This window comes from Anastrepha obliqua, chromosome 1 (genome assembly GCF_027943255.1).
Source record: "Anastrepha obliqua isolate idAnaObli1 chromosome 1, idAnaObli1_1.0, whole genome shotgun sequence".
NCBI classification, from domain to species: domain Eukaryota; kingdom Metazoa; phylum Arthropoda; class Insecta; order Diptera; family Tephritidae; genus Anastrepha; species Anastrepha obliqua.
In genome coordinates, this window is record NC_072892.1 from 129,754,304 (window position 1) to 129,767,234 (window position 12,931).

Below are 12,931 nucleotides of genomic sequence, written 5' to 3' on the forward strand. Positions count from 1 at the left end.
ACCATCGATCTCATACAAACCGTTGCTACTTTAAGGTGAAACAAAAATATTTTCTCATTTTCCATTGTTGCATGCATTTGATTGTTGTTGCAAGTCTTACCGAGCACAATAATTGTGCTTACCACTCTTATGTGTGCTTGAATTGTGGTGTCCCACTGCAAATTCTTTTGCTTTCATAAAACTTTTAAATGCGCATTTGTATCTGCCGGGGCAGTTACCGCAAGCAGTGGCCAAGGACTGCACTCCGTTTAGAATGAAAAATTTTGAATAGTTAGGTATGTGTTTGTGTGGATATCTCCTTACGCAATATTTGCATTACTTCGGGCACTCGACTTGTTTTGCAGCCAGCGGTTGTGTATCTGGTAAATAATACAGATGCATATTTTGTTTGTAGATTACAGTTGCTTTTGATAAATATTGCATTTCATACGACTCACAAGGTTTTTTAGATTATTCAAATTTGAAATAGGAAATTTGCATGCAGTTCGGGTGAATAAATACTTGAAATACCAAATTGAACCAGACAAAATCCCTGTAGGGAATTATATATGTATATGAAATTTGATGAAAATTTGAGATGTTTTTCTTTTAACTTGCATCATTGTTGTAGAATGAACTCTAGGTAGGTAGGGGAAATGGTTGAAGTGCAGGTCTGGCACTCCTCAAGTAGCGCTAAAGCGCCGTTTTGATACCATTATGAGACAGACAGACATCTACAGCCAGCCAGAACTGTTGATACCTATAATGGAGGAGATTGAATGGATTTGGGTTGGCTCACTGCCTCAGGCTGTCGAAGAAAGGAGCACTCAGGAACCGTAATCGTCTAGCTGCCAGGCCCGGACATTTATAATGAAAGTGCTCAACAGCCTCCTTCTCTGAAAGGTCCCCACAGCTTCTGCAATGGGGGTTAAATGGATGATATGGTAACCCAGCTTTTGCGCGTGTGTACCGATGGTCCAGTGACCGCTAAACACAGTTACCTGTTTGGAAATTCAATGGTGAGGAGTCCAAAAGATTTTCTGAGTCCTCCATATATTGTACTGCGGCCAAAGAGTTTTCGAAATAGCACATGAAGAAATGGAGCTCCATCTCTTCTGCGCTTTCCTGAGAAATTATGTGTGCAGCTCCTCTTTAACAACTGTCAGGGGGATGCCAATGACCGGGTAGGAGGTTTCTGAGGTCAATTCAGTCCCCTTCCTGGTAACCTCATCACCAATTTCATTTCTCTCTATGTTTCTATGCTCTGGAACCCAGACACGACCCTCAAACTCTGTTTGCGAATAGAGAAATCTGTTCGAAGTTCGGAGAAGTACGGTGTTAACTGCCCAAAAATACTACCATGTCCCTTGAGAGATTGTCTCCAGAGGGCAACCTCCTTTAACCTGATTGCACTTTGAGCTGCGTTGGAAATAATGTAAACTTCGATGGGAAGTAAGTGCAAAACGAAATCCATGCTCCGGTGATGCCAATGCATGCAGTCATTTGCACCCTCCCCAGTTTAGTGTTCATAACGTAAATTGAATTAAAATTATTTTTCTGTATTTATTTGAAAAAAGCTGTTAATCTTTTATGACATTTTCAAAAACGGGTTTTCAGGTTTTGAAATATTATATTTGTAGGGGAACTAACATGTACTTCAGATTCCTCAAAGTCGTCAAAATAAACCTCATCGTTGGTGGAGTTTGTTTATCGCGAAGCGAGCGTCTCAGTCCTATCAACAAATACCTGTAAATGTTAAATTAATTTGAAAATGGTATTAAATTTACTAAAAATCGTATCTTACTCGTCTTCATCACGAACTTTTTGCTCCAAATAGCAAAATAATTATTTGCGACATATAATATTACATTTTCCTTAAATAAAATAGTCGTTTGTGAAAAGTCATAGTGAAAAGTGTCTGTGCAAATGAAACCTTATTTTTCATTTCACATTTACACAGAAGGAGAATCGACCCCCAGTTAATGAAATTAATACATTTTATTGAAAACTAGATCTTGATTTTATTATACCAAGATCTCATTTTGCAGCTAGGTTTACTTTCTATTACACATAAGAAAAACTTTTTCTGCTTCGTTATTAAGAACTTTCTAACGAGGAAAGCAATTACTCAGGTTTTTCAGTAATGAATACAATTTTTCTGGTTTCAGTTTATTGCATAAAATGTAATAACTGTTTTAATTATTATTTTAAGTACCTAAGTATTAAAACAATTAAACAATTCAAAAGTTCTAAAAAAAGCTACCCTCTCCTTAAGCGGACGTTTCTCTTGCCTGATAGTGAGTGTCCGCCGAAGCGAGGAGAGGATTCACAGTAACAGCTTATAAATACAAGCATAATTTCTTTATAAATGTGCAAACACAGAAAGCCTCTTTCGAGCAATGATAAGTTTTCTGTTTCTTGCATACATACATACACATGTAATTACTATACATATATTAAAAGATTGCGATAACCGTGAGAATATTGAGAACGGCTTTGTACGGGAAATTTGCACGTGAATAAAAATAAAAATGAAATACGCTGCACCAATAAAATGAATTAGTAAATATATATGTATATATGTATGTATTATTGCGTCAGTAAATCCGCTGATTCTTTCATGTGCACTGAGAGCAGATGTCGCAACCTCTCTATTTTTCCATCGTGTGTGCTGTATATGTATGTACATATACTGTATACTAAGTTTGCTATATTATTTTAAAATTTTCCAACTGATTTCATGATTCAATTATTATATTATTATTATTGAATCATGTACTCGTATATGTACACACATACATATCTAAATATTCTATTTTTCCAATTAATGCGAAGTAAGAAATTCTAGGACAATTCAAATTAGATTGCCTCAATTAAGGTATAGAGTCTCGTTTGCTTTGTTCTTTTCCAAAAATTTCCTCCGCTGCTGTGCCATACTAACCGAAAGTAAATCGGAAATGTAGCCACGTTGTCGCAAATGTATATAGAGACCAATGGTGAAGTAGTAGATCAGCTCAACGACACTTATCAATGAAGCACCTAAAAATAGACCTATGATGCCCCCAAAGAGAGCTGGAGAAAAAAATAAATAAAATGGAGTACATTAAGTGAGCTGAATGGAGAATTTAAATCCGCAATGAATGGAAAAAAGTTTGAAAGTGTGAATAAATTAAATTAAAAGGCAGTAGAAGAAGATGAATCAACGATGAAAGTGGGAAAATGAAACTGTCGAAGAGCGAAAAACTCAGTAAACTAAAAAGCAATTAAGAAGTGTCACAAAAATAAAAACAAAAATTGTAACGCATGGTACATGGGCGCACACACACATGAACATATGTAAGTTTTTAGATCAAGACAGAGTGACTAACACTGAGATGTAACATTTTGTTGTGGTCGGTAAATTGGATTGGCTGATTGCTGCCATTCTTCACTTACCTAGAAGCTCGACGAAAGTGTAACGTAGTTGCGTTCGATATATCATTATGTATTTCGAAGAGTAGTAAACGTCCAAGTTTATTTGGCTCATATTGAGGCTGCCAATCGGGGCAGTGCAAGTTGCGATGAGGAAAGAAGTCAAGATATAAAAATGGTTGAAAAAATTTTTGTAGAATAGAAGTTTTTAATTAAAGTTGCTTAGTAATGGTAATCACAGCTTTTTCTATCAACCCAAAATCATGGTCTTTCGGTAAAAAAATAATAAAAATAAAAATATCGGAATTATCCGATACCAAAAGTGTTGTGGTCTATTGAAGAGAAACGTTTTTTTTTTAGCGGCCGCCCCTCGGCAGGCAATGGCAAATCTCAAATTGCCACAAATAGGAGGAGAAGCTCGGTCAAAAACTCAAAAAGGGAATACGCTCCAATTATGTACACATATATATATGTATATAAAATCAAAGAGGGCCACGCGCCATCTTCATGCTATTCTTGTAAATTTCTTAAACTTGTCGACTCACGCGTATGATTATTTCCACCAAAAAAAAAAAAACACGAATTTTGCGATATACATATGCATTGTTCTGAATTGTTCTTAAAGATCGACGATTTTCATGCGTAAACATAAGTTTTAATAATTTTAATGCCTGATTCTATCATGTGAAGTTGTACATTCTGTCAAAAAGGTACCGGGAATTATTCAATAAAACGCAAAATAATTATGTAATCATCAAAATAATTTTGTCACCTTCAAAATTGGCTCGATTCGAAGCAATACACATTTGCCAACGATTAGTCCAGTCAGCAAAGCTCCTTTTAAACGCATTTGAAGATATCTGCTTCAGCTCCTTCAGCGAATTCTCCTTTATGGCCTCTATCGACTCAAAGCGGCGTCCGCGAAGTGGCAATTTAAGTTTTTTGGAAACGAAAAAGTCACAGGGGGCTAAATCCGGTGAATACGGTGGTTGTTCGATGATATCTGTCGAGTTTTTGGTCAGAAAAGTATTCACAATATGAGCCTTGTCCGTTTCCTACGCACATTCTCTCTCAAACATCGCATAATTTCCAAATAATATTCTTTATTTACCGTAGAACCATTTGGAACATAATCCGAGTGCACAGCATCACGATTATCAAAGAAAACGAGGCACATGACTTGCACTTTTGACCGACTTTGACGACGTAGTTTTGTAGGTTTCGGCTCATGTGGATGACGCTATTTAGCCGCCATTGACTGGTTTGTACATAGGTCAAACTCATATACCCACGTCTCATCACCTGTTATGATGCGCTGTATAGACTTTGGGTCCGAATTTGCTTGCTCAAGAATGTCTTAAGCCACCTTCTTCCGACGAATTTTTTGAAAGAAATTCAAATCTTTTGGAACGAGTCGAGCAGCCACGCGTATTGGCGTCTCATGCCTAATTGATGGTGTAAAATGTTGTGAATTGATTCGTGAGACATGCTAGGGTCACGAGTTACCTCCCTCAAACTTAGATGATGGGTTTCCACTCCATTTCCTTGACTTTTAGTTTTGGTCAACGTTTTCGTTTTTTCGTTGAAGACGTTGATGGGCGACCAGATCGGAGCAAACCTTCCACGACTTCTCGGCCCTCTGCAAAAGCTTTATACCACCACTTTATACCAGTCGCCATAGGCTTTCTGCAACATTTTCAACGATTCGGCACACGAAATGTCGTGCAAAACATAAAATTTCTTCGATATTTTCATCCATAGTCGAAATTGCAGCGCACACCTGCGGTTGGCTGATATAATTAATATAAATGCCGAAAACAAGCTAATTGACGGATCATGTTCAAACTCTGCGACACTATAGAGGACAGTTGTATCAACATTCCAGTAACACATTTTTAAACGTATGTGTAACGCGCACTTTTTAAATGAACAATTCCCGATATGGTTTTGACAAAATGCACATCTGTCTACTTGAGAAATGTCAAAGATGACATAATAGAAGATAAAAAAGTTACCGTCTACGAATTATTCACTGCGGACATCTAGGCGTCGCTTTTGAAATACCCTTTAGAGTAATAAAGGAGCACTACAATCGGCACCCAATAGCTTTGAAAAGCGTCACATACTTGCCCAAGTTAATATGTATGGTAAATAAGTGTGTATGTTTTTATTTCAATAATTTTTACCTTAGTGTGTGCGCATCGCTTTTCCCATTCGTCGGATAACTATTGTAATTGGTGTGAAATATTAGCTGCTGGCAGCTATTCAAACAGTTGCAAACCATACTACTATTGGATGAGTTCTCAATATATTCGCTTTCCGCCTGCAAATTGTCAGATTTGAATAGATCTGAAAAATAAAAGTCAATATGTAAGTGGAGTCAAAGTGTAAGTTGGGCTAAGGTTACCTCTGTACTCGTAGAGGCATTTAAAGTCCTTTGCTTTGCATATCGTTATGTTCTCTGGAAAGTGGAAACGGAAAATGGAAAAAATACAATAAAGAAAAAATTTAGCATTTCCAAGTAGTCTGCCATGTATTTGCACTTGAATTTCAGGCCACAATGTGTGTGTGCATAACTGAGTTTTCTGTGAACCTACCACTTGGATCCTGTGGAAAGAACAAATTCAAGTTGCATTTGCATAGCTTGAAAACGTATTCCTGATGGCAGCGCGTCAAGCAATTGCCACGCCGATATTTCAATTCTGGCAGGTCCTTATAGAGTGCATTTTCATCCTGTAATTGTGTATGCAAATGTATATGTAAATTACACAAGAGAAGGTATTTACGCTTATAAAAATTTGCATGGATGTAGTGAAGTTGAAAAGTTTTATTAATTGAATGCCAACTTACTTTAAATAAGCATTTTCGGACCTCTGGCGAAACTGTTCTTGTCCTTTTGTCTGATGAGGTGAATTGCGCGCGCACTGGCACTTTTGTGTATGTGCCAGCGCTAATAAAACGTGGTTCACTATGCCATTGATCGGGGTGTTTTACCATTACCTGAAAAGTTGGTAGAATGGTGACAGAGTGAGTTTTTGGCTTTTTTTTTGTTATTTTTGTGTCGTCTTTTATGTTCGCTATTCGTAATGACTCTATTTTTCCGAAGGCATATGCTAACTTAGGTTCAGGGCTTAACATGCAGTATGCATAACCCAGGCGAATGACCACACGAAATCCGTACCCAATTTCATAAAGAGATACAAGGTTATCTTCCCGTCTAGGGAAGAGTGGAACACTAAAACAACATGGATAAATGGTGACTCACAAAAATGGTACACAGATGGTTCCAAAACGCTCCAAGGAGCAGGAGCAGGAATAGTGGGGCCTAGAGCAAACAAATCCCTAACATTAAGTACAGATGCCACAATTTTGCATGTGTAGCTCTTCACTATAATGGAAACAGTGGAAATCATATCCAAAAGAGGGTTCGAGAAAGTAAAAATTTAAATACTTTCGGACAGCCAATCGGTTCTCAAAGCCTTGAATACATTCATATTCAAGTCAAAGGTCTTAGTAGAGTGTAACAATGCACTCAACAAACTGGCCACTCATAATAAGGTCTCACCGATTTGGGTACCAGGACATGAGGGACATGAAGGAAACGAGAAGACAGACTTTTATGCCAAAAAGGGGGCGAAGCCAATTTTTCGGCTTTAAGCTAAAAAAAATATTCAACAGGAAACCAAAAAAATGGCTCCAATCTAAAATCAGGGAACACTGGAGCGGCACAAGCGGCCTTATCACTCCAAAAAGTTTTTGAACTTCAATACCAACAGAGCAAAATCTGCTCTAACCCTAGATAAAAAGGGCCTCAGATTACTCTGTGGAGCATTTACAGGTCACTTTGCCTGTAATAAACACTTTAACACAATCTAGTACAAGGTCATGCAGGTTCTGGTGTGATGAAGAGGAATCTATGGAACACTTCAACCACCAAGTGTGAGGGACTACGCCACAGTAGATATAGAATCCTGTGCTCGTACCTACTATTTAGAGGAGGAAGATCTACAATTACTCCCTCCTAAGAAGCTGGTTCGATTCCTCGGTATACTAAATAATTATAATTAAAAAATCAGGGGCGCACAATAGATCAATCCTGTGCATAAAGGCTTTAGCCAACCCGTACAACCATTACCATTACCATTCGCTTTTTGGTGACGGTATTCTAGTGATTTTAAAGACGCATACACTAGAAAAATCTTGTTTAATTTGAAGTCGAAATATGCTTCCGTCATTTGGAATGCGATGTGTTTCTCACATTTTCTTAGAATTGAAAGAGTTCAAAACAAGTTTGTACGGTTTGTTTCTCAGCTTTCTTATTTCCTTCTATGTTCCTATGGTCAGGTACACAGGACTTGGAAGTTTACAGGTCTCTCGAATATACAGCCGTGCCGACGCCGCAATCCATCTTGGATTCACCAGAGTAAAGTGCAGTTGTATTCTAATTGACTACTGAATTCAAATCGCATTCCTTCCGCGTGGGAAGCATTATCTTAAATTCTAGTCTGAAGTTTAGGATAGCGGTAATGTAGTCTGATGGAATGCCGTTTAGCCTTCGGCTATTGAGAATTGTATTATGACCAAAAATCCTAGCATTCCAAAAACCATCCTATTTTATTCTGATGGCGGTATTTGCTGCTGTTAGTCGTAGTTGCAAATCTATTAGTAACAGGTCGACATTCAGTGCCTCTGGTGGACACGATTTCATTACTTCATTTATTCCTGTACAAGCTGTTCGTTGTACGCTAGTTAACTGTCTAATGTTGTATTGTTTGCTTACTGCAGGCCACCATACTAATGCTCCGCAAGTCAAAAAGAGCGTGAGTTTAGGCTGTAAACCCCAATTTCTACTGATAACCCAGTTCACCTCTGTTAAGTTGCAGTAAAATTTTGTTTAACTATAGAACTCATAAAAGTGGAGAGAGGACCCCACTTTGTGGAGTACCTCTGCTCACAATTTGGGTGAACGTAGCATCTCTGCTTGCTGGTAGAATAATTATGTTTTGAAGCTTACATCGTTTCCAGTTACTCACGCAGTCATTGACTTTGAAAGTTACTAGCGACTGATATATTGTTAAAGGCGCCTTCCGGCCACTGTGGTGAAGATTAAAACCCGCCATGGTGAAATGTTTCTGATATAATGAATTTTCAATGTCCTCCCCAAAGGGAGATTGCTAAAGGCCCAATGTGAATAAGATTTTTTCTAGGCTTTAAGGAGGAAGGAGGTAAGTCTAGTCTGTCGAGAATCCTTCGCTACCTCATGTTTCTTCTTACACACCTTGAATGTGAATTCTACCTTAACTCATCTCCAGCTCTCTGGAATATGAGTTAGACGAAGGCATGTTTTGAAAATGCTTAGGGGCCAGTTTTGATGTACTGTCGATAAATTGTACGTCCGATAAGAAGCGTGACAAGGAACAAATTGAAATTTTTGTAAGTGTTCACTACTCATCTATAAGCTACTGGGGCTGATTCGAGCTAAGGCAGGCCAGACGCATAGATGGTGGTCCGCCGTCTCATCCTCCTCTCCCCATGCTGGGCAGAGTGCACTGTCTGAGATGTCCACCTTTTCCAAGTGCTTTGCCCATAGAAAACGGCCCGTCATCAGTCCAGCCAGTCCCCTCTGCTTAGTGACAGGAGGAACTGCGACAGTCAGTCGGACATGTCAGGTAACATTAGTTTTGCCCATCTGCAGCCTGCCAAGCTCGCTTGTGGGTTAGAGTAACCCGTTTGCTAACCGTGGTTTTGATGGTTGCAGAAGGAAGTGGCGGAATGGGCTCCGGGCCAAGAAAGTTGGTATCAGAGCCCATTCTGACCAATGAGTCAGAGATCTTCTTAACCGCGATACCCACGTGTCCCGGGACCTATGTTAGGATCAGACTATTATGTCTACCGACATAGTTCAGCCGGGATTTACGGGACTCGACTACCCTTGAAGTAGTTGGGGGGCTGTCGCTGCAGATACATATAAATCTGCCTCTCTACCTGTTTTCCAAAACAAAGTTCATCGCTCCTTGAACAGCATACACCTCCGCTTGAAAAACAGATGCATGCATTCCAAGAGCAAAGTGCAGTTTTGTCCTGCTGGACTCCACGTAGACCCCAGATCCGGAGCCATGCTCGGTCCTGGTGCCATCAGTGAAAATTGCGGAAACAGTGTTTGCTGGGCTCATTTTTTAAGTTTGACCACAGTTGAGCCTCTGGCAGCACCACACGGTATTTCTTGTCAAGCACGACTCTGGATGGCATGGAGTCAAGGGGCAAGGCAAGGATCGTTGGATCAAAGCCCATGCCTACTCTGTTCTCCAATGCCGTACAGATGGACATAGTGCGTTGTAGTCGATAAGGTCCTCCTGATTCCCATGCGAGGGAGACCTTACTCCCTTTTTATTTTCCATCACCCCAATGCACCGCATCGAATTCTTTCTGGGCCCGTGTAACCATTTGTTTGACTTAGTGGCACACCATGTCGTTCTATCATCATTGCCGCCGCGAAAAATCTGTCTTTCCATAGACTATTTCTCTCGAACACTCCAAAAGGCACGTTTTCGGATATTGCCATCGTCTGAGTCCAACAATAGGATAGGCAAGATGGAGCGTGCTCGTCCGGAACGGCCTTCACTCGGCTTAGTCCAAAAGTAAAAAAAAGCACGAAAGATTATCCGTTACATTGTAGTGGCCTACATTATTAATGATTTAATTGAGAATTAGATCCAAGACTTTCTCTACTTCGAAACTGTAACTGCCAACTGGGACCGGAAGTCGAGGAGCGTAAGCGTTGACTATTTATTTGATAATGGGCGATACTTCGTCTTGCCTTCATTGAAATTTGCTTCTCTGGAACATAATGTAGGATGGAATCTGGCATCTCAAACTACCTCCAGGATCTTAAATCAGAGGGTTTGCTGATGACATTGCAATCGTGGTCGTTGCTTAATTCCTTAACCAGGCTGAAGCAGTCTGCAATCAAACGGTCGAAATCACAAAAGATTGGCTGCGCAGCAGTGGCTTATGCCTAGCAAACGGGCGCAGTCCTTATCAGTAGCAGAAAAGTAATTGAGACAGCAAATCTTACAGTGGATAACCACGCACTGAAGTCTAAGCTGTACATCAAATATCTCGGAGTAATTATTGACAACAGGTTGAGCTTTAAACAGCACCTAACATACGCCAGCGATATGGCAGTAACTGCATTAATCCAGATTATGATGAATACAAGAAGTCCTAAGCAGGCTTCTAGGAAGGTCCATGGCCATGTGGTATCATCTATCTTGCTATACGCTTTACCGGCCTGTATCGGTGCAACAAACTGCAGCTCCTACATGAAAGCATTAAATCGGTATACCGGCTGTTTGCCCCCAAGGCATTCTACGCATTTGGCTCAATATCCTCGCACGTATGCTACCGATTAAGTTGACTGCTTTCGAATTTGCTGAGATAAAAATACACCGAGTAGATCCGGCACAGATGACCAACTGAAAGACTGAACTGGAGCGAAGCGGCAGGAAGAATGGAAGAACTCTATGAACGGTCGATTGATTCCGAATATATTCAAAGGGATAAATCGAAAACATGGCCAAATAGACTTCTACCTGAGCCAAGTACAAAATGGACATGGATGGTTTAAAACTGCACTTCACTTTTTGGGACAACCTAGTTGAAGATGCAGACTATGTCTTCTTTGAAGGAGAGAACTAAGTATTAGGGTAGGGAAGCTAATAATGCTTAGTAACCTAGTAGATATTATGCTTGACTCAGAAGAAAATTGGTCCGCTGTCAGTTATGTGGCAAGAAGAGTAATTAACAAACTGCGATGTGCTGAACAACAGCGCAGATCTTCATGAAGAGGGAATAGGTCGCTCCCCCTCCCGTGAAGTAATAATTAACGGTTGCCCAGCGGGTGGGAAACAGGACTGGGTTGGATTTTGAGTAGGTGAGTTGAAAGACAAGTTTCACCCTTTTACGCTTTTAACGCTTTTTGCCACCTCCATAAAAAAAAACATTTTTAAGCCGACTCCGAGCTTTCTTACTTTCGTAGGATTTCTTATTGCATGGCATTGTAGGGCGACTGTTATTAGAAAAAACTTTTTCTACTATTTGATGTGTCATATCCGGAGATTCGAACCTGGTAGTAACGCACCAACCCATTCGGCTATTTTAATTTTTGCTTGGTGCATGTTTCAATAAAGGAAACCTGCCTGGACCAAAGAAAATTACCACTGACTTACATATATTCCGCTTTTGCTGGAAACATTTGGATTTTGCTTGCTTTTGTCGAGATTTACGCGGACATCCAGACCAGATCCCTCGCCTGATTTCGAATTATGATATGGGTAATAACGGTCCGTGCGCTAGAAGTTCGTACATATAAAAAATGTTCATTAATTTCAATAGCAAGCAATTACCCGCCTTTCCCTCTCTTTCTCATTGATTAACGAATTGAAGACAAAACAAAAGCCATATTCCGTGCGTTCTAAGGAAAATAGATGGCAGCAATCGTATTCCTGTCGGCGCCAAAAGCATGGCTGCTCAAACAACTCATCGCATGTGAAGCTTACAAATTGCATTACTTCCTTTATATCCACATTATCCAGCAGCGACAGATTCATTTGAAGCGTGGTGAGCGGCTTCAATTCATCGAAGTTGTCAAAGCGAAAATCACTCAAAACGCCAAAGAACTGGCGAAATGTTTGCACAGTTTCCGTGGAAGTATTCGCGGGTAGAAACAATTGATGAGCCTCCAACAGTTTTAGCCAATTGATGCGGTTTCGTGGACATATGCCAATCGCTGGAAATTTAATAGTGAAAATGGGTGCTAATGAATCCTCGACAATTGTCTGTAGACGTTGCGAAGAGTACAAGTCACCCAAATCAGTGTAAACGTAAATACAGCTGATGGTGGCAGTAACGAGCAGCAATGACCAGATAGCCCTGCGGATGTGGAACATTCGGAAAAATAAGTACAGTGCATACAAACATATACACTTTATGCAGTCAATAATAGATATGCGTATGAAGTTGTGCAACTAACCGTTCAAAGTGCTGACGTTTGGGGTCGTTCAAGTAACCGACGCCATGAACAGAAGCGATGTCACAGTAACCTTTGCAATATGGCAAGATTATTTGGCGTAATGCTGGCCTTTTTAAGGGAGTCTTTGACCAACTGCTCTTGAAGATGCGCTCTTTAGGCCGTGGATATGCGATTTCGTGGAGATACGGAGCAGCCATAGCAACAACCAAATAATCGAACTATGCACGCAAAGTAATTTAGGAAATCTGATGGGTGCATGAATGGATTTTGCGGTTTAAATAGTCCAGCAGAGTGAAAGAAACATTCGTGAATAAGTTAAGCGATGTGCAACTTAGTACATACAAACATTACTTTGTATAAACATTAGTACAACGAAAATCGTGCCCAAAGAATGCGACCTGAAAAACATTTGCTTGAAATTTGACCCAACATATCCCTGAGTGTTTATATTTATATTCCGTTATTTGCTTTTGGCTGCATTAATCACTTCGGTAGACACATTTCGGTAGT

The 12,931-nt window shown here is 39.9% G+C and overlaps 1 protein-coding gene across 1 annotated transcript; it reads right to left on the bottom strand.

Moving 5' to 3' along the window:
- Window positions 1-3,406: 3,406 nt before the first annotated feature.
- On the bottom strand, window positions 3,407-12,618 carry LOC129237223 (pickpocket protein 19). Its single transcript, XM_054871800.1, has 8 exons — window positions 12,422-12,618; window positions 11,796-12,321; window positions 11,619-11,741; window positions 6,241-6,390; window positions 5,988-6,123; window positions 5,798-5,851; window positions 5,577-5,739; window positions 3,407-3,500 (listed from the first exon to the last, which is right to left on the bottom strand). The coding sequence occupies exons 1-8, from the start codon at window positions 12,616-12,618 to the stop codon at window positions 3,407-3,409; spliced, it is 1,443 nt and encodes a 480-aa protein (XP_054727775.1).
- Window positions 12,619-12,931: the final 313 nt, after the last annotated feature.